The 24408-nt window shown below is 41.8% G+C and overlaps 3 protein-coding genes across 3 annotated transcripts; 2 read left to right on the top strand and 1 right to left on the bottom strand.

Moving 5' to 3' along the window:
- The first annotated feature begins 143 nt into the window (after nucleotides 1–143).
- Nucleotides 144–24107, top strand: LOC130885915 (histone H3.1-like). Its single transcript, XM_057787760.1, has 2 exons — nucleotides 144–472; nucleotides 23771–24107. The coding sequence occupies exons 1-2, from the start codon at nucleotides 144–146 to the stop codon at nucleotides 24105–24107; spliced, it is 666 nt and encodes a 221-aa protein (XP_057643743.1).
- LOC130885922 (histone H2A type 1-H-like) lies at nucleotides 4971–5360 on the bottom strand. The gene has a single exon (XM_057787767.1). The coding sequence runs from the start codon at nucleotides 5358–5360 to the stop codon at nucleotides 4971–4973; it is 390 nt and encodes a 129-aa protein (XP_057643750.1).
- On the top strand, nucleotides 5650–6030 carry LOC130885926 (histone H2B type 1-M). The gene has a single exon (XM_057787770.1). It carries the CDS (start codon nucleotides 5650–5652, stop codon nucleotides 6028–6030), a length of 381 nt encoding a protein of 126 aa, XP_057643753.1.
- Nucleotides 24108–24408: the final 301 nt, after the last annotated feature.

A 24408-nucleotide genomic window follows, 5' to 3' on the forward strand; every position in this document is an offset into this window, starting at 1 on the left:
GCATGCAGAAAATAAAAGAAGTCAACAGCCAATTAAGTTGTTCCTGCAGCCATTTGGACCAATCAGAATCCGCTCCTCCGTATAAATTTTGGTCGCGCGCCTTCCAGTCTCAGAGTTTTCTTTGGGAACTTAGGACTGTAGTAATGGCTCGCACAAAGCAGACCGCTCGCAAGTCCACCGGTGGCAAAGCCCCGCGCAAGCAGCTGGCCACTAAGGCCGCCCGCAAGAGCGCCCCGGCCACCGGCGGCGTGAAGAAGCCCCACCGCTACCGGCCCGGCACCGTGGCGCTGCGCGAGATCCGGCGCTACCAGAAGTCGACCGAGCTGCTGATCCGCAAGCTGCCGTTCCAGCGTCTGGTGCGCGAGATCGCGCAGGACTTCAAGACCGACCTGCGCTTCCAGAGCTCGGCCGTCATGGCGCTGCAGGAGGCCTGCGAGGCCTACCTGGTGGGTCTGTTTGAGGACACCAACCTGTGCGCCATCCACGCAAAGCGCGTCACCATCATGCCCAAGGACATCCAGCTGGCCCGCCGCATCCGCGGGGAGAGGGCTTAAGTTGGTCTCCGCAATGTTCTTTCAAAGGCTCTTTTCAGAGCCACCCATATCTGCACGGAAGGAGCTGTTGGCTTTTGTTTGAGCCTTGTCATTTTGGAATTTTACCCTTAAGAAAACACTAGCTCACTTCTAGTTTATTGCTGCCCGGTTTGTTTTGCTGAGGAATGTATTTAATAGGTGTCAAGATTTGTTTTCAAACTCCCCAAGTTTATTAGTACCTTCCTGTGTTTAGCAAGCTGCTCAAGAGAAAACATTTGTGTTAGAGGTTACTTAAAGGGTTGGGTTTAGTTGTTCCTAAGTGTATTTGGTCAGTTTATCCTGACTTAGAAGCTGTTGAAAGTAGAGTCCAAAGCCATCTTTTTAGGTATGTAAAGTTTTGATAACAATCTGCCACAACACCGTCCCTCTTCCCGATTATTATTCATAGTGTCTGCTTTACCTGCTAAAAATTAGCAAGTAGCGACAGACGTGCTCAAAAAGTGAGGTGATTAATCTTTACATGTCTGCACGACTTGTGTACCCGATGTTCTCAGGGCAGAACAGGGCATAGGGTCCCCTGCAACTAGAGTTCCAGAGGGTTGTGAGTGAAGGGGTTAAACTCTCCCACTCTCAACCGAGTTTAGGTGTCAGTTCTCTGAGAAAGGCCAAACAGGTGTCTCCCATGAAGACATTTGTCAGCGATATTACTCTCAGGGACAAGAGAAAACACAGGCCTAAGTCAGGTCAGCCTCACAATGTCTCAAGGGCAAGTCCTGCAGCCCTCCCTGACTCAAAGTCCGAACTTGCCCAAACTTGTGCAAATATGTCCAAAAATGATAAGACAGTCTCAACCAATTAAAAGTATACTAATGTACCTGTTGTTTGCTTAACCAATTATATGTGAGATGACCTAACTTCTTGAAACTTTTAAGGAACTAACATGGTCCTCTTGGGGTCGTCGTCATTTTGTATAGGTCAACGACCTGCATATTAATTAATCAAGAAATAAACACTTTGGTTTTACATACTGTTTGAGTCTGGGGTGTCCTTTAGCGTTTCCTCGAAGCATCATGTGGTCTTGGGAATCTGAGTCTTTCTGGAGGAGGTACAAGCTGGTTTAGTAGCTCAGCCATCTCTCCAGTCCCATGAAGGGGGTTTGTGTTGGTTTGTATACTCCTGGAACTGTGTTCAGAATCCTCGGATAAACGGATGAGTGCGCGGAGAAACAGCAAGAAAACCAGATAGAAGGTGCAAAACTCATGATCAGCCGGAGTACTTAAACCAACTTCCTGTGGCCTGTGAGGGCTATCCTTGAGTTTCAGTATCCATGTGTCTTTCTAACATTCATTTTCCTTTTCCACAAGCATTCAACTTCTCCTGGCCAAGTGACCTATATAACATTCCTGTCTCAACTTGTCAGTGAGCTCATTGGAAAAAAGACACTGTGCAAGAGAGGAGTTCTGGTGCCTAGCGATCCTGTGCCTGCCTGTAACTCCAGTGCAAGGGAGGGGGAAGCAGAGATAAATTGACTAACTTAACCGCTGACTCCATCAGCTCTGGATCAGATTAGGAGACCTCAACTGAAGGTTACAGGAAATGATCAAGCCAATGTCAATCCCTGGCCACACACCTGCATTCCATGCACACACATTACCATACACACTAAAAACACAAACACAATACACACAAACACACTACACGCAAACGCAGAATAAAAATTTAAAGATAATATAAATATGCAATAAATAATATAAATATATAATAATATAAAAATTTAAATATAATAATAGCAGCATATGCTTCATATTGGCATCTGTCCCTAAAGCAAACTAAAGTCCCTCTCCAAGAAAGTGGAACCTGGAAAGAAAGATGAATATTTTGGAAGGAAGGCCAGTGGCACCACTGCAGATGGAGAGTTTGTCTTTGGACCCAGGCTGAGCCTCTTGGACAGTAAGCAGAACAGTCCTTCCTTTTAGAGCAGCACTATGCTCTATTACGGACTCTAGACGGCCTCACACAGATTTTTTTTTTTTCAGGTTTGCACTGATCAGTACTCAGTATACATCTCACAGTTTTAGCTTTTCGGTTAGAATTCCATAGAATGTTCTTTCAGGGGCAGTGATAATGCCTATATGTACATTTTATTCTGTTTCTGACAATATTCCATGTGGTGGCTATTCAGGTCATCCTCGAAATAAACTTTAAAAACTCGAGCACACCTCATCTCCCGGATAAGAATGTAGTTTTCCTTTAGTAATGGCATATAAAAGTGAATACCAGGTGGCAGATGGCACATACTTTTGGCATGTCCAAGTGGGTAGACATGAATGTTATTTATCAAGACAAGGACCTGTAAAAAATTGAATTGTTGAGTAATAGATCTAGGATATGTGTTTAGTTTTATTTTTGTTTTTTGTTTTCCTAGAAGACATCTTGGAGTTAAAGGAAAGGTCACACAGAGGGGCGAACTCCCACAGACACAAAGATGTGGAATTCAGTAGGATAGCAAACATTTAAAACCGAAGGAGAGGGAGACCTCTTGGAGCTTCTGCCTTATAGTCAATGTCAAACTTCCTAATTGGCTTGTTCCTCTCAGGCATGAATCTGTGCTTATGGGCATTCTTTGCTGGATTCCCCATAGTACCCCTCAATAATCATCTCCTTTAACCTCCCGAGCAGATGTTACCATCCGTAGATTTTTATTCTTTGAAAGCACCATGCTCCTGTTCCCTAAGTCTTCACACTTCACCCTTCTTATGCTGTTTACTCACTTCTGGGTTTCTCCTCCCTAGATTGTTTCTGTAGCTCAGACACTAACCTACGTTGTCTAAGGGTGAGGTGAATTGGTTCTGAATGAATAATTAGAATTCAAGGAGGTAAAATAACAGTCATTGTGCTTGAGCTTCTTAAGACAACTATTACATGGTATAAATATAAATTTCCTTTTCCTTATCCAGATTTCCCATATGCTAATATAGGCCGCATCAAGGGTATTTGACCCCACTGTTCTCCAAATGGCCTTTGGCTTTCCAGAAGAAATTAAACTTCCTGAAAATGGGTTGTCTGCTTATTAGTATTAGTACTTCTGGGGTTGGGATGACAACATTCAATATCATCATTATTCCTGTAGTCTCATTTAGGAACCATCCCTGGTCCCCTCTCTCTCTTTCTCTCTCTCTCTCTGTGTGTGTAAAACTGTTCAGTATATAAACACTTAACTCATTTGATTATAGCAAATGAATTTTTGTTTTTGAGATGCGGTCTCACTGTATAGCCCAGGCTGGCCTGGAATTCACAGAGATCTGCCTGTGTCTGCCTCCTGAACATTGGTTTGAGAGATGTGGGACACCCCGGCAAAGCAATGTTCCTAACAGTTTATGAGATGAGCCAGTAACATAAGACAGCAAGGTACAGTGGTTAACTGCAAATATTCATAACAGGAAAATAAAGCTAGAAACATTTTATTTTCTAAGCTTTTATTAATTTATAGACCCACCACAAACAGCAATCCTACTTCCTCAGCCCTTGGCTTTTTCTAACTCAGCTGTTCCAATGCCTCAAACAGCAACGATGTTATTTAAAGGTAAGAACCATCCATACCTGGCTTGTGAAATTTAATTTCGGTGTTACAGCAGCAGAATCATGTATATGAATACTGGATCATTATAGAAAATTTAAGTTGTGTTCTCAATGGACATGTTAATAGATGGTCAACCTCTCCCTACGTCTAACTCCAGCTCCATTTTATTTCCAAGCTGAGTCATAAACAGAGACAGAGGTAATCAAAGACTAAGTCAAAAACAGCTAAGCTAATACTACTTACTTTCTTTAAAAATATGTATCTATACTTAGTTACAACTATTATATGGGTGGGATGTGCACATGTGAAAGCCAGAAGACGAACTTGTGAGGCTTGATTCTCTCTGCTTCGTTGTGGGCTCACGGGACTGAACTCAACTATTAAGTGCAACTAAGATTTCCTGGCTCTGGACTAGGTCACTAACTGAATTTTATTCATACAGAACTGAAGACTGCAGAAAACTTGTTTCTTAGATGTGATGCTCCAGGAACAAAGCAGTAAAACACAAAGTGCTGCGGCCACCTTCTGCAGAGTTCCACATTGTAGGAACTCTAGACTGGAACCACTCGGAAACCTAAACAGTGTTCCATTTGGAATAGCTTGTGACACAAAATAATTTTAGCAAGGCACTTGTCATGTAAGCCTATAATCTGAACCTACAGAACTGAGGTAGAGCCAAGTTGTCCGTTGGGTTCCAAACAACTTCAATAATTCAACAGAACAAAATTAAAGTAAGATCTATCCTGTTACTGTTCTAATGGATTAAGAACAAATCCAAGTGTCACTCTTCTTTTGAGTACAGAAAGGGGCTCTTAAAAGAGCCTTTGTTTCTAAGAGCTTTCCGAAAACTATACCGTTCACTTGGCTTTGTGGTGGCTGCTCTCGGTCTTCTTGGGCAGCAGCACCGCCTGGATGTTGGGCAGGACGCCGCCCTGCGCGATCGTCACGCGGCCCAGCAGCTTGTTGAGCTCCTCGTCGTTGCGGATGGCCAGCTGCAGGTGGCGCGGGATGATGCGCGTCTTCTTGTTGTCGCGGGCCGCGTTGCCAGCCAGCTCCAGGATCTCGGCCGTCAGGTACTCCAGCACGGCCGCCAGGTACACCGGGGCGCCGGCGCCCACCCGCTCGGCGTAGTTGCCCTTGCGGAGGAGGCGGTGCACGCGGCCCACGGGGAACTGCAGGCCGGCCCGGGAGGAGCGGGTCTTGGCCTTGGCGCGAGCCTTCCCGCCCTGCTTGCCTCGTCCAGACATCGCGAACTAAACGTGTGTAATTTACCGGCTGAATTGGAAGAGCGGGTCAATCTTTATATTTACACAGTGGCGCTAAAAAAGAAGACGTGGTATTGGTTAGAAGTCTATTTTCATGTTAACCAATAGAAATACGAATTTGGAAATCTGTATTGTGATTGGATAAAACGAACTTCAGATACCCAATAAGATCGCGTACAAGTTTTCACCTCATTTGCATATGGAAATCTATATAAGGAAAGCGTTCGCTTGTCTGTGAACGTTGTTAATTGACGTTGTTGAGTGGGCTAACATGCCTGAGCCAACGAAGTCGGCGCCCGCCCCGAAGAAGGGTTCCAAGAAGGCCGTGACCAAGGCGCAGAAGAAGGACGGCAAGAAGCGCAAGCGCAGCCGCAAGGAGAGCTACTCGGTATACGTGTACAAGGTGCTGAAGCAGGTCCACCCCGACACCGGCATCTCTTCCAAGGCCATGGGCATCATGAACTCGTTCGTCAACGACATCTTCGAGCGCATCGCGGGCGAGGCGTCGCGCCTGGCGCATTACAACAAGCGCTCGACCATCACGTCCCGGGAGATCCAGACGGCCGTGCGCCTGCTGCTGCCCGGGGAGCTGGCCAAGCACGCCGTGTCCGAGGGCACCAAGGCCGTCACCAAGTACACCAGCTCCAAGTGAGCGCGCCCATCTCGCTCTTAACCCAAAGGCTCTTTTCAGAGCCCCCCACTACTTCGTATGAAATAGCTGTCACACGACATCCCTTCTCTCCCCTATTTGCTGTATTGATCTTTGGTGAGGCAAGCTTTTGTCTTCCCAATACCAGTAACAATATGTGGCCACCCGAATGTTTATTCTGGAAGGGCTTGTACGCCGTAAAAGTTCTATATTTTTAAGACTCATTCACATTACTATGTGTTCAGTATTGGAACTCAAAATATCCCACATGCCCTCCCGACACTTCAGCTGAGTATCTTGTCCTCAGCTAGGCACTTTCAGTGTACCCTTGAGCTTTTTCAGTCGTAATTTGGTCCCATATTTAACAGTTTTGACGTCACAATTGTCTCATGTAAGTCTGTTTGCCCTTGTTCTCGTTGCACCATAACTTGGCCACGCCTCACTTGTGGATTTCACTTTGTATTTTGGACACCAGGTCTTGATTTCACCCTACCTGAACTTGCCTCAAAATTTGCATCTTTGGGCCTTAACTTTTTGGGTAGCTGGGGTTATAGGCCTGTACAACCAAGTGTGGTTTTACATGGCCCCGGTTTTTTTCTATCGGGCTGCCTGGTAACCAACCTTAGGTCACTTGTTGATTTTAAAAATCGTCTTCTGTTGATTCTTAACTATGTATATAAGAATTTATTAGTATGATGTTTCAAAAAGGAATTTAAATGAGAAAATCTCAATAAGTCTTAATGTGATTTACCTTTTTATATAGTTTTGACATTCTGCTTACAAAGAATTTTTGTTTCTTAATCATAAAATACTAGGTAAAGGTTCATTTAACTATAATAGAAATCTCAAGAAAACGAAAGTTATTTCTAAATTCTCTTAGTAGCATAGAAAGTGCAATGGACTGGTAATTAATCACATAAAGGTAGGTAATAGGATATTGTCGTAGTTTTGTGAGGACCACCTCAGCCAGGGATGGCACTGCTCCCTGTGAGCTTAGTTCAATCACATCAATCATTGATTGAGAAAATGTCCCACAGAATTATCTACAGGGCAATCCGATAAAGGTATTCTTTTCAGCAGGCGGTGGTGGCGCACGCCTTTAATCCCAGCACTCGGGAGGCAGAGGCAGGCAGATCTCTGAGTTGGAGGCCAGCCTGGTCTACAAGAGCTAGTTCCAGGACAGGCTCCAAAGCTACACAGAAGTCCTGTCTCGAGAAACAAAAAACAAAACAAACAAACAAAAAACAAAAAAAAAGGAAGGAAGGTATTCTTTTTAACTGAGGGTCCCTCTTTCATCATATGACCCAGCTTGTGTCAAGTAGAAGAAAACTAACGAGCCCAAACATCAGTGAATTTTAGCTATTGTATAGTAAGATCTTAATATGTGTGTCTAACCATTTGTTTATTATCTCTAATCTCTCTAGTATCCTGTGGAACAAATTTTATTGTCTTCCTTCTTTTAAAGTTGAGGAAATTAAATGAGAATGGACTGCACAGAAGTCACAGCTAATATCCTGTCTTGTTTGACTGCAAAGACTGAGCTGTGAATAATTCTCCAAAATAATCATACAGTCCCTAAAAAGAAAATCTGTACTACATTGTCAAGTGAAATACCTCAAATTCTGTCAAATTTCAATAAAATTTCTTTCATTGATTTGTTTACTCGTGATTTTTTTGTTTGTTTGTTTTATTTGGTTTTTTGTTTCATTTTGTTTTTAAAGAGTGAGAGTTTGCTTTATAGCCAGACTTGCTTGGAACTGGAGTCCTCCTTTCTCAGCCTGCTACATGCTGTGGCTGGAGGCTTGTCCACCAGGCTCTGATATACACTCAGAGGCAGAGTTTCAGTCTGAATCCCTGTGAGAGGGTAAACTCTGACATTCACTACAGTCCAGACAATGTTCTGTGATAACTTTAACTTGAGTCGGTTTACCAAATATATAACAAGTCAAAAGCAAATAAATAAAAATAACGAGAGATGCCACAAATAAACAGTAAATCCTCAACAAAACGGATCTCAAAACATCTGGCAGCCATCAGCTGAGGAAGCCATCAGTCAGCTGGATTTCGAGTCCTTGGCAGAAGGGGCTCTTCCTGTAAAGTAAAAGCAAAGAGCAGCTCTAGCGATAATACCATCAAATCAGATGCTCACAGCATGAAGCAGGAACCGGGGAAGCTGCAGGCGGCTGGAGTTTCCTGTTGGACCTTTGCCGTCATTACTGAGCTTCTCATAACCGAAGAACAGAAGTACTAGGTTTTTGTTGTTTTGTTCGTTTTCCCCTTTGAGGCAGGGTTCTTTGTAGAGTTGGCTGTCCTGGAACTTGCTCTGTAACATCAGGTTGGCCTCGAACTCACAGATCCCCAGGCCTCTGCTTCTTGGATAGTTTTTTGTTTTGTTTTGTTTTGTTTTTGCCCCTGAGAGCACTTTTTCATAATGGAACAAACAAAAGTAACATTTGTTAGAAACGGTTCACCTTCTAAGGACACAATGGTTTTTATGCTTGGCTTGTTTCCTATTTTTTCCTAGCAACAGCATTAGGGGAGCCAGATAATTCTGGGCCTTGTAAGAGACTGATGCTTTTTTATGGGCAGGCTGAGGAGGGGGGTTGTAACCTGGCTGCCCCAGAACTCTCTGTTGACCAGACTGACCTGCTCTCCTCTGACTCCCAAATGCTGGGATTAAAGGTGTGTGTTGTCAACCACTCCCAGACTCCAAAGAGACTTTGAGACAAGCACGCTTGGGTCTGAACTGGTTGGGAGGTAGCTTTTCAGCGAACTCAAACATCATATGGCAATTTACCGATATAATGCTCATGATACCTTTCTCATTGTTCCATGATTGTCAATGAGATAAACTGATAGACTAACAAAAGTGTATACATTTATTATATGAAGAAAGAGATCTGTAACTTTATATATTTTTCTTGGTGGAGTAGGGTGACCAGCAGACTAGTGGAAGGTAAGTTATACCCCTCATCTGGCCTTGGTGTTTCCAGAGGATACTCATGCTAATGCGGTTGTTTCTGGGTGACTAGTTTATCTCTGGTAATTTAATGGAAATTCAGATCAAGCATATCCATAAATTTGTTTCCAAAATACCCTCAGTTTGCACTGCAAAGAGCAAAATTTAGACTGGCATTTACCAAATTTCTCTATATCATATTTGTAAGGGATATTAAATATATGAAAAAGAATGTTTCCATTGATGTGGGAGAAACTAAGAGTAGTAAGTTAATGTTATAAAGAATTTGTGAATAAACTTACCTAGCAAATACTAAATAGCACTCTGCCCCGGTTCCTGAGGAAGCCCTTTGGTGTAGGGAGCCCAGGAAGCCCAGAATGAGTGGAGTCCTGAGTGAATGTGTGTTGACATGGGAATGGCCATGTCAAGGACCCTAGAATCCCAGCCCCATGAAGGAATGGCAAAGCCTCCCACACCAGAATGAGGCTCAAAGCATGGCAAAAGCTTCTCTTGTGAGTGGATGTTGACAGTGTGTGCAGAAAATTACTACCATAAATCCCCAGCCCCGGGGTCAGGGCTCAGAGTCTGCCCGCCTGCAGAGACAGCTCCTACAGAGTTTAGCAAAACCTGTTGTCTTGACGGAGCTGTATGCCATGAACTCTGCCTTCTCCTTTATCTGTGTGCAATAACCCTATCTCCTTGCCCAGCTGTATGCAACAATCCTGCCTCCTGTTCAACTCTATATAAGAAACACGCTGAGCTTGTGGGTGCTGTTTTCTACAGCCTAGACACCAGTCCATCCAATCTCAGCTTTCTGTCCATGAGACTGTCTTTTATTTCTTCACAGTCCCAGCCAGGACTGAGCCCCCTAGAAGTCATTTTGGATGCATTCTTTGCATTTTGTTTTGTGGGTATTTTTCAGCTTGTCTAAGTTTCCTAATTTGTTGATTTATATTTTAAGTGTCCATAAGTTTCCTTGTAACTACTGATGTCAACAGCTGTATTGGAGTTTAGTTCTGTGGCAAGTCGAACAGGAAAAGAGACTCAAAAACAGACACATGTCCTTCAACAAGCTTGACTTCCTGTCACGTGACAGTTGCAAGTGCATTTCCTAGATCACTCTTATTTCCCCCGAATGTCCAGCATCAAGTTCAGAGACTCACAGCTTTTCGGGCTTAATAACTTCTCAGCTGACTCAGGTATCAAGGGAAAGTGCTGAGATTTTATTACACTTTCATCAAAAAGGATTCAGGTCCCTGTTTCAGACATTCTTTCCAGGCTTGGAAGAGCGATGTGCTGAGATGGGTGCCAGGCCATGAGGTCCTTCAACATCACAGCAAACCAAGCCTGCCCACAGCACAAGGGGGAAATCTTTACATTCATGGCCATTAGAGGGAAAGGGTATCTGAGCTCTACAGATTATTAAAAGTCCTAAATAAGACATATGACCACAATTTAGAAAGCTCTGTTATGGTGTACCCACGGGAGAAAATTATTCTGACACAGGCTTAAGCCAATAAAAAGTCTTGCCAGGCGGTGGTGGCGCACAACTTTAATCCCAGCACTCTGGAGGCAGAGGCAGGCGGATCTCTGTGAGTTCAAGGCCAGCCTGGTCTACAAGAACTAGTTTCAGGACAGGCTCCAAAGCTACAGAGAAACCCTGCATTGGGGGGGGGGGGGATTGAAAGTCTTTATTAGCTGGCCGGCAACTATACTGGGTGTTCAGGATCCCGGTGTAGCTCCGAGCCTTTCTCAGGGTGAGCTTTTAATTTAAAACATATACCCTCAGTTGGCTTATTTCTGTTCACAAGAACAGTTAGTCAGAAACAGAACTATAGAAGTCAAAAAGCAAGGATTATATATAGAGACTTTCCCAGAACTAGGGCCTTTGATGGATTAGGTCTTGGTTTCTATCTTGGCAGGTGGTGCTGTCTACATGCTGAGCTTTAGGGTCTGAATGATACTTCCACCATGGAATGGGGGTGGGGTGGGGTGGGGCTACTAATGTCATTGCAGGTCATCCTATTGCCCCACCCTACCTGGGGCTGTACTTGCTAGGCCTATAGCAGCTCAGAAAAAAACCTAGGTAGAATATTGTGCGGGTCAAACACACTAGTGGTTGATTCTGAGTCATCAGTAATGCATGGGTGTCACATTAAGGGAAGAAATAAAAGCATTTCCCTTAGGAGTCACTTAACCAAGATCAAGTTCAAATCTGAGTTCTCTATCTGCTTCATGCTCCCTGCGTCAAGTGTCTGTTCTGACGTAACGTCTGTCTGTGTGAATGAGTCTGAGTCTGAACTGCCTAGCTGAAGGCTGTCTTGTTGTCTCTGTCTCTGTGTGTCTGTCTGTTGTATGAACTGTGTGTGTGGATGGTGTCTGTCTCTCACAAAGGCTTCACTCTGTATTTTTTTGAACAGCATAGAAAGCAACATATGGCCTTTAGTGCATTGGTTTCAACCTGCAGGTTGCGGCTTCCTGGGGATTCACTTAGCAGATATCCTGCATATCAAATATTTACATTATGATTTATAACCATAGCAAAGTTACAATTATGAAGGAGCAGTGAAATAATTTTATGGTTGAGGGGTCACCTTAATGCAAGGAACTGTATTAAAGGGTCACAGTATTAGGAAGATTGAGATTTGCCAAAAGCTTTAACAGAGTTTTACAAGGATTATGTCACTGGCTACACCTGATCATGAGTGAACCAGACAACAAACATTATTCCTTATAAACTAACATCCGTAAATGTCACTTTCAACTTATATGGTAGATTTTAGAAAGTAGCTTTTAACTTCTGGAGTTGATGTTTTCAGCAAATGTTAAGCACACATTATCTAGGTCAGGAGTGTGGAAGAGTATGTAACTGCAGATTACAGCAATGCACTAGTTTAGGTGGCAAAACTTGGTTCCATGGGAAACCCGAGACAAGGTTGAATGTTACATTATTCTCTTAAACACACGCTAAACAAACAGGCTAGTTTAACACTCTCAAAAGTGACTTACTAACTCGCTGTGAGGCACAAAAAAAACATTAGAAAGTAGAAACATTAGAAAGGCTATTAGAAAGTAAGAGATAATTTCAAGATAGTATATCACTGTTTTCCGTTCAGTCAGCAACCCAAACTCTTTATTTGCCTGGGTTTTTTCTAGTTAGCAGCTCCTATCCTGAGTCATATCATTGCATTATATAAATTTAGTTCAGACAGAAAGGACACATGGAAAGCAGATACTTTTGTTATGGGGGAACCTTTAAAAACCTTGAACATCTCCAGGAACCCTGGAAAATTTGTTTGCTTTTAAAAAAACTAGAAAATATTAATGTACATTATAAAGAGTTTGTGTGAGAGATGATGAGGAAATATGATAGGGCAAAAGATATGAGCTATTGTTACCTCACGGCTTGGTTGGTTACTGTAACCCAACAAGTTCAATGGATTGAGAGGCAGAAGAACCAAAAAAGAAAAGGCTTTGTTAACAAGAAGTCAAAATACTGAAAGATGACAGGCTATAGCCTGTTTAAAATTATTTCTTTTTATTATTTTATTTTTTATGTGTGTGGGTATTCTGGCTGTACATGTGCCTGTATGTGACATGCATGTTTTTTGCCCAGATAGGCCAGAAAATACCATCAGATCCCCTGGAACAGTAGGTACAGACAGTTGTGAGCTACCATGTGGGTGGTATGTGAAGAAAAAAAAAATGAAGTGGCGAGGTAGACAGACTCACCCCCCAAAGGCTGAGACGCAGTGTGGGAACAGGGCAGCCTCAGCCTTTCTGGTGGAAGACTGATTGCAGTTAGAGAGACTGGAGAGACTGGTATATACACACATGTATACATGAATAGCTCCCAGGAAGTTACAGTGTGTGCGCATGTGTGTGTGTGTGTGTGTGTGTGTCTGTGTGTGTGTGCAGTTTAACTGGGAGTTAGGTGGGTTGTTTTTGATTCCCAGGGATATTGTTTCTACAGATGGACCAGAAGGATCTGACCAGGGAAAATCAATTCTCTGTGACTGTTACAACCTGACTCAATTCCTCGTGACCTGAGACTATTCTCCAACACTGGGAACAAAAACCTGGGTTTTCTTAACCTCTCAGACATCTTGCCGGCCATGGAGAGGATCTAGCCTTTCTATAAGTATTTTTGCCCCTTGTCCTAAAAAGCAGCCTTCTAGGTAAATCAAAGGAAGGTTTGAGGGTCCTTGACAGGGAGGTACTTGCTCGTATCTTCTAAACGTGCCCTTTTCAGAACTGTGGACTATATGACACTTACTTTTCCAGAGATAGTTGAAGTTCACTCAGTGTAAATACTTACAGGGTCGGCGTTCTGTATTAGTTCAATCAACTGTATCTACAGTTCGCTGTTCTCTGTATCTCTGGCTCCCTTGCAAGTATGACTTTCTTTCAACCTAGGCTGGAAGTGCTCAGAATGGGAGGGTCTTTGCATGTTGTAATGGCTATTCTTGGTTGCCAACTTGACTACATCCTTTATTAACTAAAACCCAAATAGCTGGGCACACCTGTGAGGAAATTTTTTGTTAATTATATTATTTGAAGTGGGAAGACCCACTTCTGTGTACGTTTGAGATGGGAAGATACACCTTTAATCCAGACCTTTTGAGGTGGGAAGATGCACTCTTGGCCACACCTTCAGTTGGCAGCCTTTATATATAAAAGACACGGAAAAAGGAAGCTTGCTTTGCACTCTCGCTAGCAAGTTCATTCCTTCACTGTCGTTGGATTCTACTTCTTTGGTATTCCCAAATGTACAGAAGAGCAGCTGAAATATTCGGCCTTCATGGACTGAACAACTATTAGATTCTTAGACCTTCCGTTCATAGACAGCCATTTTCGGGCTAGCTGGAACATAGCCCTGTAAGAGCCTACTCCCACAAATCATCTAAGGTTCCTATGTTAAGGCTAAGGAAATGTCAGATGAAAGAAACTGAGACAGAAAACACAGGGTAGAATTAGGAAGTCTGTTTGGTCATGCGAAAACAGCCTCACAGTCCAGAGTTTATTTTAGAACTTCCTTTTATACAGATCAACGGCAGACATCAGAACAAAGAGCAACCACCTCCCTGCGCTGTCCTTGGGAGGAAGCTCAAACAGGTTCATATCACTCATGTGAATTCTGCTAGCAGCAAGCAATTTTTTTTCTATTTAATAGATAATGTGTTTTTGGCTCATGGGCAAAATGCTGTTTCCCAAGGGCTTAATCAGAACTTTCTCACAGCCCTCATGGATGCTGGCAGAGCAGGCAAGCTTGAACTCAAATGACGTCTTAAAGTCAGAATTGACTCCACATGGAAACTGAGTCACACGTGGACTTCCAAATAGCCCATTAGCTTTTTCATAGGGAAAGGGATTTACTAAAATGGCTTCCAAATGTATGTAGTTTATAAATTCTGTTTCTCTAGAATGCCCTAATTAATATACATGCTTGGCTGATTACAATATTGGTCAACCTGTAGAAGAGAAAATCCAGCCAATCCTTAAGGACTAGAACGATCAATAAGGAGGGCAGACTTTTCAGAACTGGTCTCAGTGTGGAATAGTACTGGTGCTTTTTGTCAAAACAGTTTTCATCTGTCCACAAAAGAAACAGCTGATGTCCAAGGAATAAAAGAAATGGTTAATTCTAGCCCCAATATTGGGTTTCTAATGATCTTGGAATTCACCAAACTGTGGGACTTTTCACATGCTAAGGACATGAAGGAAATGGAGTTTTAGAATCGGTCCATTGCGAACCTCTTGCCCCCACACAGGGGGTCTCCTGATCCTTTTCTACCCTAAGGCAAGCAAAGAAGTGAGAACACCTTATATGACAGAAACAAGACTGCCTTTCTACCAAACTCAAACCAGAAATACTGTTCTAACAGCCTTGTCCTGTAGTAGAAGAGGCCACTTGTATGTAGTAGCCGACTGCTTGTTCATTCCGGGCTGTGCAGACCATGAAATAACCACTCAGAAACTATATTATTTAAATCACTGCCTGGCCAATCACTTAAGTGTATTGCTAGCTAGCTAGCTTTTATATCTTTGGTTAACCCATTTTTATTATTTTATATTTTACCATGAGCCTTGTGGCCTACCAGTAAGGTTCTAACTGGCAGCTAGTGTCTTTCTGGCGGCTCCATGGCATCTCTCTGACTGCACCTACTCTCTCTATATATCTCTTCCAGCTTGGCTAAGTTCTGTTAAGCCATTGGCCAAAAACAGCTTCTTTATTAACCAATAAAAGCAACACATATACCGAAAAACTTCCCACACCATTTCCCCCTTTCTATTTAAATAAGAAAGCAAGGTTTTAACTTTAACATAGTAAAATTACATATAACAAAACAGGTATCAAGAAAGAATTACATTTACAACATTTGTATCTATTTTATCTTTTATCATAACTAAGGAAAACTATAACTACAACTATCAACCCCATCGAAGGCCTGAGAAGGGAGATACTATTACTTGAGTAAGCAGGAATTGCAGTCAAGCAGCTTTGAAAATGTGCAGTAGATGACAGAGACAACTGGCTACCTGGACAATCACCCAAAGTCTCATTTGCAAAGTTGAAGCAACCAACTTTGGCTAAGGACTGGAGTAACTGAAGACCATATTCAGAGGCAGGGAATTTTTCAGAACCGTCTTACCCTGTCTTGATAAGGTTTGGCATCCTTTTCCCTCTGTCCTGCTTATCCAGTCCAGATACCATGTACTTTGTCAGTGGTCGAGGCATGGGCAGTTCCTTGCCAAAAATAAATTGTACCAAGAAGAAAATGAACTCCAAGTGGAGTGTCCTCAATGTTTAGCATTTTCTCGGGAATAGATGGGCACTGTCAGGCGCAATTGTGTCTCACATCAACAAAACCCTAACAATTTAAGTGTCATGCTCTACAGATCCTTAAAGTGGTTGAAGATTACCTATCTTTGCAGAATATAATCTCTATTGTATCTAAATAACCTAATTACTCTGACTATATGTATAACAAACATGAATAACTATTGACCTATAATACTTAATACCTATATAACTTAAAAACTAAGACTTTATATCAGAATATTAAATATTCTATAGTCAACTGTGCTATAAAGAACAATGACCTCAAAATGTAAACAATGTGTAAGTATCTGGATCATAGGTAGAAATATATAATGCAATATGATAAAGATATCCTAAAATTATATCAATATACAAAATGCTTAAACAGGGGTAGAAATATGCATGCATACAATATGACAAAATGACTTCATAACTTTTCATAGGTGTACAAATATTATAAACAGAAATAACAAAATATTTGAACTTATATCAATATGCAAGAAATTATACCAATGTAAGTTGTCCATAAATTACAGCTCACAAATAATCACTCTATTACTCACTATTATTATTATTAGTGTCAGTAAGGTCACACTAAATTCCTATTATCCCATTCAATTTTCCCTCTCTCTCTTTTTTTAAAGGAGATCTCTGGGCCTACATAATTTTCACCCCAATCCTCTACCCTATACAAGTAATAATTAAGCCCTAGATGGTGTCCCCAACCCTGAGGACAAACTTTGTTGGGAGAGAAGATGCTGCCTTTTAGAATTGCTTTCAGCTGTCATGGGGCAATGTTTTTTTTTTTTTTATGGGATCCTGTAAAAGTAAAGCAATGGTTAAGTTTCAAGATTACTGTCTAGTATAATTGTAAATGATTTCTGAGAAGTCAATAGGGTTTTTCCAACGTTTTTATTTGGAGTTCTGGCCAGAATATTGTAAGAAGATGCATCACTTCAGCAGCTGGTACCAAAAGTCCAGTTTTATAGTAGCACTATTCGCTTATGATATCATTTCAACCAGGTGGAGTCGTTGCTGTGGGGCCTCATCTTCTTTTTGAAAATTTTAAAGATTGCTGCAGGAAAAATATTTGTAGGAAAATCTACTGTTTATTGTGAAAACCTTAAACATTATTTATATAGACATATATTTAATGAAAATAAGATATAAACAAAATAGGTATGGAGAAAATAAAATCTTTTTAATTCTTTTTTTTTTCCTGTCCCATACCAGATAGCTCCTGACATGAGACAGAAACTCTGAACGTTTCTTTAAACACATGCCTAGATTTAGAGGATAGCCATTGTTCAACTCTAAAGTCAGATATATACATATGTTGATCACCTGTCCCCATAAGTCATATTTTTTTTGGCTTGGTGATCCTTTTCAAATAGTTAGTATTTTTTATCTTTTAACATCTAAACATTTAGGATCTCTTGACTTTTTTTGGGAGGGGGTTTCTCTGTGGTTTTGGAGCCTGTCCTGGAACTAGCTCTTGTAGACCAGGCTGACTTCGAACTCACAGAGATCCACCTGCTTCTGCCTCCCAAGTGTTGGGGTTAAAGACGAGCGCCACCACCACCGCCCGGCGATCTCTTGATTTTTTAATGATGTACATTTCCTGTAAAGACAAGAACAGAACCCAACCCTATATGAGGTTCTTTAATATCTGTATGGTTGTCACCTCGATGAATGAGCTGTTATTTTTCTTTTTTAAGAGATTTTTTCTTTTTAAAGCAAATCTTTATTAATTTTGATGGTATTCATAGGTTTTTTTTTTCCCTCTGTAAAAACAAAAATGAAACCCTTCCCCAATGTAGCAAATCTCCTGATTTCCATTGTGAGGTCAGCACATTCCTGAAATACACCAGCTCATTTAACTTAGAAGTTTTTTTTTTTAATTATCCAATGTCTCTTTGCTGCCATTGTTGCTTTCTCATTAGCGTTAAGAAAATTCAAGGCTAATAAAGCATTATGCAATCTATTTCTGGGGTATTTTCCATTCCTTTATAGTTTGATTTGACCTTTGTATAACTGCCTGACCTGTAGGATTGTTTGGTATACCTGTAATATGTTTTATAGTATAATAAGCAAAAAACTGTTTCATTTTCTTAGATACTTATGCTGAGTCATTATCTGTCTTTATTTGTGTAGGAATACCCATGATGGCCATAAGTTCTAATAAATGAGTGATTACTGAATTAGCCTCTTCTGAGTCCAAGGCAGTTAGTTGCCCATTGAAAGCCTGAATGAGTGTCACTGGCATCCCATGTCCTCACCCCAACACCATCCCTCTCTGAGATTAGCTGGCCAAAAAGACCGGTTTGTCTGATAGGAGATCTTAAAAACCTGGCCCCAGAGAAGTCCCTAAACTACTCAGGATTCAGAAGGACCAACCACTATAGCAGGTGAAAATTGACTAAAAAGATCTGCGGGTCAATGAAATAAATTAGCTCACATAAATCTTTTCATTATGTTCTATTTATTTTTCTGATGCTGTCCCGATGGTTCTTGCTGTTCCGAGTTCATGTTCTCTCGATGTCCCTCTTGAACCCACAAGGTTTCCAGTTTCTATACCCACACAGACAAAGCTAACAATTCTCAGCTAAATAACAATGATACCTAGCATGCATTCCTTAGGCCTAATAAGATGGATAAAGTATGCGCCGGTCGTCTTACTACAGTCTCAGAAAGGTTGCGGCTATGAGATACTGGGTGGATTAAATCAGTGCAGAATTCCAGAAAGAGAAACGGGGATGGAGGTTGTGTACTAACTACACTTCTTAAGTGTGGCAAGTTAAGCTAGAAGTTTGTGATTACTAACTGTAGAGAAAGATGCAGCAGTGTTGCTCTTTCTGAGCACTTCTGTCCCGGGTTCTAGTCAGAGTGCCAGTGGGGGCACCCAGGTGAGAAGGAATTCCTTTCTCTGGGGCTGGTTTAGAGATCTAAGCTTTTTTTCTTTTTTTTCTAGGGGTAAAAGCACAAACAGTTATTTTTCTAGACTAACTCCTTGTGCCAATGAACCTGAAGCGGTGGGAAGTACAGAATATTAGTAGTTTCTTAGGGCAGAGCAAAGACCAGTAGATTGTACTCTCCTGAATTGGCTGTTGTAGATTTTAGGGCTGTCCAGATTTGCATTTCAGTAAGGGTAGACTGTGTCCCCTGCTCAATATCTGTCCTTTTGAGGTTCCCATGTGGTCTATAGCAGGGGTCCCTTCCTTGTCAGAAGTCTTGTCAATAAGGTTTCACTGTTGTGATGCTTTCACCAGGGCCCCACAGTATGGGAAAAGATCATCCCATTGCTGGTACAGGGAAAATCATAATTAAGGAATGATTTCTACTCTACTAGGATATTACAGGATGAATCCTATCATGGGAGGGAGGAAAACCTTGGCCTCACAAGACTTCTACAGAGTCGACAGTGACTATTCAAAAGGCAGGTTTCCGGTAGCTCTGCAAATCGGGCTTCTCACTGCTTCTCTGAGTTGGTTTAGTGATCTGTCCGCTGCACTTTTACTGTAAAATATTGTGGCTCACAGCAGTCTTACATCTGGGGAAGGAAACTCCATATGGAAAAGCAGAAAAGATTATGAAGAGAAAGTCCGGGCTGAGATTTCCCATTAGTTTATTCCCACACCTTTGTTCTCCAATTCCACTAATACACACCTGTCTGTTACTGAAAATTCAGGAGAAAAAGAAGGGACGTTTTCCCTGAATCCTTGAATATTTGTTACAGAAGGCTTGATGTCACATAAAAGTTTAATACAATTATCCTAGACCTTCTTCCCAAGTCTGTTTTAAAATTGTTTTATTAATGAGACCAAGAACTTGAAAGGAAACCTGAGCTTCCCCAGTATCTAACCCGGGAAAGCTGGGGCTATGCTGATTAGCGCGAAAGCCTATATAAGCCACACTTCCCTCATGGCAGGCCGGCTGAGCAACCAACCTTTCTGCTCCGATCTACTGTGCTCCGAAGTGTATTGTTAGAGGAATAATAGGCCTTCGCAGTGAAGAATCACTCTGCACACTTTGGGGGTAAAGGCTCTTAAATGAGGGTGTTTATCCGGCTCTGACTGCTTCCCCAGGAGGAGCTGGCCTTGAATAGAAGATTTCACTAACTCAGACACCTGGAGCTTCTGTATTCTGTCCTTCTTGAATCTCTTTGGGTCTCGGGCCCAGGTTACACTCTGATCAATTTAAACAAAGACAAATCTGCATTTCTGGCCCCTCAGGCAGGTGGGAGATTTACACAGCGAAGATATTTCGAGAGAGTTCTTTTAAGGTCACCAGTGGTTTTCTTTATAAAATCATCTTGCCCACCTGGTAGAATAATGCTTTTCTCAAGAAGTGAAAGGAGTTGGGGCGGTGGGTTGCTTTGTGGCAGGCCAGGGTTACACTGACTGTAACCCTACTCTGACCCCTTGGGAGGCCTGCTTAGAGTCCTGTTCTTTGTTATGGGAATGTGCCTAACAGCTGTTGCAACCCATGATTGTCTCTGTTGTTATGGAAATGAGCCTAAGGACAAGTTAATCCTGATGAATAAACGTTAGCTCCTAGCACCCTAAGTTTCACTCCTCCCTAAGGGCACTGGTTAGTGCACTGCTTATCTTTAGGGTTCTTTGGAGGGCAGTGCTCTTTTTGAATTCTACCTCGTGTGACTTCACGTCTCCTAAACAAACCTATTATTAACAAATCCTTTATCATGTCATTTTTATTATTTTGAATCTCTTCTAAACCAGTACAGCAAGTATAAAATCAAGGGAAGAGCTACTTAAAGATACTTATTTAGAGTCAGCAAAAGAACCAGGAATACTAAGTCATCCATGACTTTATGACTAGCTCAAGGACAGCAGGCCTACGTGACAACTTGTTTGAACAAACCTACAATTAAAAAAAAGATATAGCTATTTTGTCTCAAAGCAAATGCATTCATAAATTTTTGATATTATCAATTCTATTGCTTCAAGTTTCTTCTCCATTAGTATTGTCTCTGCTTCTGCAGGAACTATATAACTTTGCTCAACTTGTTGTTGAGAGAGGATATCTTCTTGCCATCCCCATGATGTAAATATTTGATAATGAATGAAACAATACAATATGGTTTTTTTAATGTTAAAATAATTTTAGATATTTTTCTTTAAACTTGCCAGAAATCACAAATCTTAAAACATTTTTTAATGGAGGAGCTAGAAAGATAGTTCAGCAATTAAGGACACTTGAAGCTTTTGTAGAGGACCAGGGTTCAGTTCCCAGCACGCATATGGTGGCTTCAAATTACCTGTTCATACCCCAGTGCCAGGATGCCTGATCCTCTTCTGAACTTCCTAACTGTTGGGCATCAGGTATGCAGATGTTGCAGGTGCACAAAAAAATATACCAGCACAAAAACTTTACATGATCATAATAAAGTAAAAAGAAAAATCTTATTAAACACTTAAACATGTACCAGGCAGTGGTGATGTGCATGCCTTTAATCCCAGCATTGGGAGGCAGAGGCAAGCAGATCTCTGTGAGTTCAAGGCCGATCTGGTCTACGAGAGTTAGTACCAGGACAGTCAGGGCTACACTGAGAAACCCTATCTCGAAAAGAACAAAAATAAAAATAAAATTTAAAATAAAAACAAAAAAAACTTAAAAATTTTGAATGGAAACAATGCAAAATGCAGTAACTGTCCTACTAGAATCAAGAAGTTATTATATTAGGGATAATATTTTATTATAAAAAATCAAAAAAATCAGGGCAAGTGGCCTGTTGATGCATCAGACAGTCTTTCATTCACACTGAAAATACATTCTGAGCATAAAAAATATTTGGGCTATAGCTATATATTAAAGCCAGCCCTGTGTTGAAGTCTTTTGGCTCTCCCCAACAAGGAAACACAAAAGCCATACTGTCTAGTTACGCTAAGTTTATATTCATCCAGAACACTTACAGCAGGCACTAGTGAGTATAATAAAGTCTTTAGAAGTCTTTGGAGGATAAGATAATATTAATTAAATACCTTAACATTTTGAGCAAGAGCTTTGGGGAAAAAAATGGTTAGAACTCCTGCCATGTGGCGACACTGGAGTCAGTGATGCAGGGCCAGAGACTAATTACAGTTTATCCTGGGCTCTTTCATCTCCTCAATAGCCATTTCTTGCCCAGCACGGTGTTGGACCTAACCTTCTATGACTAACATATGAAATAACCTTATGGAATATATTAACTTAATAGAACCCTAATTTCTTACTAATCAAAGGGCTAAGAATGCAGTCGACTAACTTCTAAGGCCTGGCATAGGCTGTTCTCTATCTTGCAAGGATCTGATGAGTGTGTGTGAGGGGACACAGGAAAGAAACTGCTGGCATGACCTCTCCATGATATGCTAAGATCTTTACTATCGAAATGAGAGAGGGAAGCACCAGAGGCATCTGATGAGTCCAGAGCAGAGACAGAAAGATATGGACTGAGCACAACCAGAGCTAGGGAAGAGGGAAGCAGTAGAGAACCACTGAGATATCGAGGAAGCCAGAGACGGAAACTAGAGCACAGGCAGAGAGAGTAGGAGACAATGAGACAGCTGGGGGTGTGGTGAGGGGGAGCTAGGCTGAGAGAAGGCCCTGAGCCACAGGGAATTCAGGGTAAAGGAGGAGGTGAGAAGGGCTGAAAAGCTAGTGGGCACTTTGAAATGCCTACCATATTCTTCTGATACTGTGGGAGCCTGGAGGCCAACATGGGAGTCCATATGCAGCCAGAGGTACCAAGAAATCAATTCTGCCATAGGAAAGATAAAAAGACTCCTTTTGGCAGATGGAAACCGAGTTTGGCGAGTTCCTGAAAAATACTGACTTTTATCTAATTGCCAAAATTCCTGTAATTCAGGCTGAGCTCATTTCTAGATATAGACTGCCTGTTTTTTTGAGCTTTGGGAAAATGAGTTTATTTAGGACTTAACAATGACCTCACATTAAAAACAATTTTTAAATGCCTTAGGTCATGATTTTCCTATTTCTGTTACGATAGGTTTATATTACTATAAAAAGGGTACTATATTCTAGAAAGAGTTACTTACTTGAACATGGAATTTGGAGTAACTGAAATCTGTGTCTCTGGGGACACGTTTACTCATATTTGGCTCCAGAATAAAGGATGTTTTTATTTTTTACTTATCACGAATGCCCATCCTCTCGGGTAAAGCATTTGAATTTCATATTAAGTATGTATTTTGTATATGAAAACATTCCAACAGCATGGATTGGTTAAATGTGTGAGCTTTTGTTAAATGCATGAGATTTCTTAAAATGTATGCCCAGATAGTTATGTTGAAATATTAACTATACAAAAAAGTTTTAAATTTTTTCTCCACACCATTTTAAACTATTTCACGGTACAGTCCTTCTGCCAAGAAATACTGATCAAATTAAAAGTAGTGGTAGTATTCGATGTGGTTCTGAAAAGAGAAAATATGCATATGATTTCTTATGTAATTCGTGAATTTCTTTGCAATTGGTTAAAATTTTTTCTATAAGCGCTTAAAAAATAAGTAGAAATGACCATTTAGAAGCTTTAGCTAGAGGAAATTATTTGAAATGTAGTCACTGTAGAGAAGGAACACAAGGTAATTCACAGCAGTATGCGCCTTAGAAAGTGTGCTCTGCCCGCCAGAGCTCCTAAGCAGCAGGCTGCGGTGCTCTCTCTGGAACGGGTAACAGGTTGTTAGGGGGCCGCGCGGCTTTTTGTATTTTGCACAAAGCAGTAGCTTGTGCGCTTGATTCTCCAAATTTAAAACAGGATAAGGAGTTAGTTCCATTAGAAAGCACAGACAAGGAAACAAAAGCGCCTTTCTTTTTTTTTTTTTTTTCCCCCTTAAGCCTTCCCCTCCCCCACAGCGGCGGGCGCAACTTCCCGCCTCCTCCCTCAGTTCTCAGTTCGGTCCGCCGCCTGCTCTATAAAAGCCGGTGCTCGGCTGCCGTGCCAGTGTTTCAGCTCTCAAACGTCTAACCATGTCTGGTCGCGGCAAGGGCGGTAAAGGCCTGGGCAAAGGCGGGGCCAAGCGCCACCGCAAGGTCCTGCGCGACAACATCCAGGGCATCACCAAGCCCGCCATCCGCCGCCTGGCCCGGCGCGGAGGAGTCAAGCGCATCTCCGGCCTCATCTACGAGGAGACCCGCGGGGTGCTGAAGGTGTTCCTGGAGAACGTGATCCGCGACGCGGTCACCTACACGGAGCACGCCAAGCGCAAGACCGTCACCGCCATGGACGTGGTCTACGCGCTCAAGCGCCAGGGCCGCACCCTCTACGGCTTCGGCGGTTAAGCTTTTACCTTTTGTCCACTTATTTCCCAAAGGTCCTTTTCAGGGCCACCACATTTTCTTTAAAGGGAGCTTAAGCGCTACGTTATATTTAGGAATAAAATCGTCTTGAGTTGCCTGAGAAGCTAAAAGCCGACTGGCATGCATATGTCCAATCAAAGCATAGCTTTCTATGCTCTTCATTTGCATGTCATTTATCAGTGCTGTCTGAAGGATCGCTTTGGAGTCAAGTGGTTGGCGAGATGGTCATGCTTAGAACTTTTCCACTTGTAGTTAGATATCCTCGCTCTTTCAGTTTCCAGCC

The sequence above is a fragment of the Chionomys nivalis genome, chromosome 13, assembly GCF_950005125.1.
Source record: "Chionomys nivalis chromosome 13, mChiNiv1.1, whole genome shotgun sequence".
Taxonomy (NCBI): domain Eukaryota; kingdom Metazoa; phylum Chordata; class Mammalia; order Rodentia; family Cricetidae; genus Chionomys; species Chionomys nivalis.

What these genes read in the sequence shown, in the direction of transcription:
- LOC130885915 (XM_057787760.1), top strand. Translation starts at nt 144, where the DNA reads ATGGCTCGCACAAAGCAGACCGCTCGCAAGTCCACCGGTGGCAAAGCC. An exon ending in CTGTTTGAGGACACCAACCT is followed by an intron (nt 473 to 23,770) that starts GTGCGCCATCCA and finishes CTGCCGTGCCAG; the next exon opens with TGTTTCAGCTCTCAAACGTC.
- LOC130885922 (XM_057787767.1), bottom strand. Translation starts at nt 5,360, where the DNA reads ATGTCTGGACGAGGCAAGCAGGGCGGGAAGGCTCGCGCCAAGGCCAAG.
- LOC130885926 (XM_057787770.1), top strand. Translation starts at nt 5,650, where the DNA reads ATGCCTGAGCCAACGAAGTCGGCGCCCGCCCCGAAGAAGGGTTCCAAG.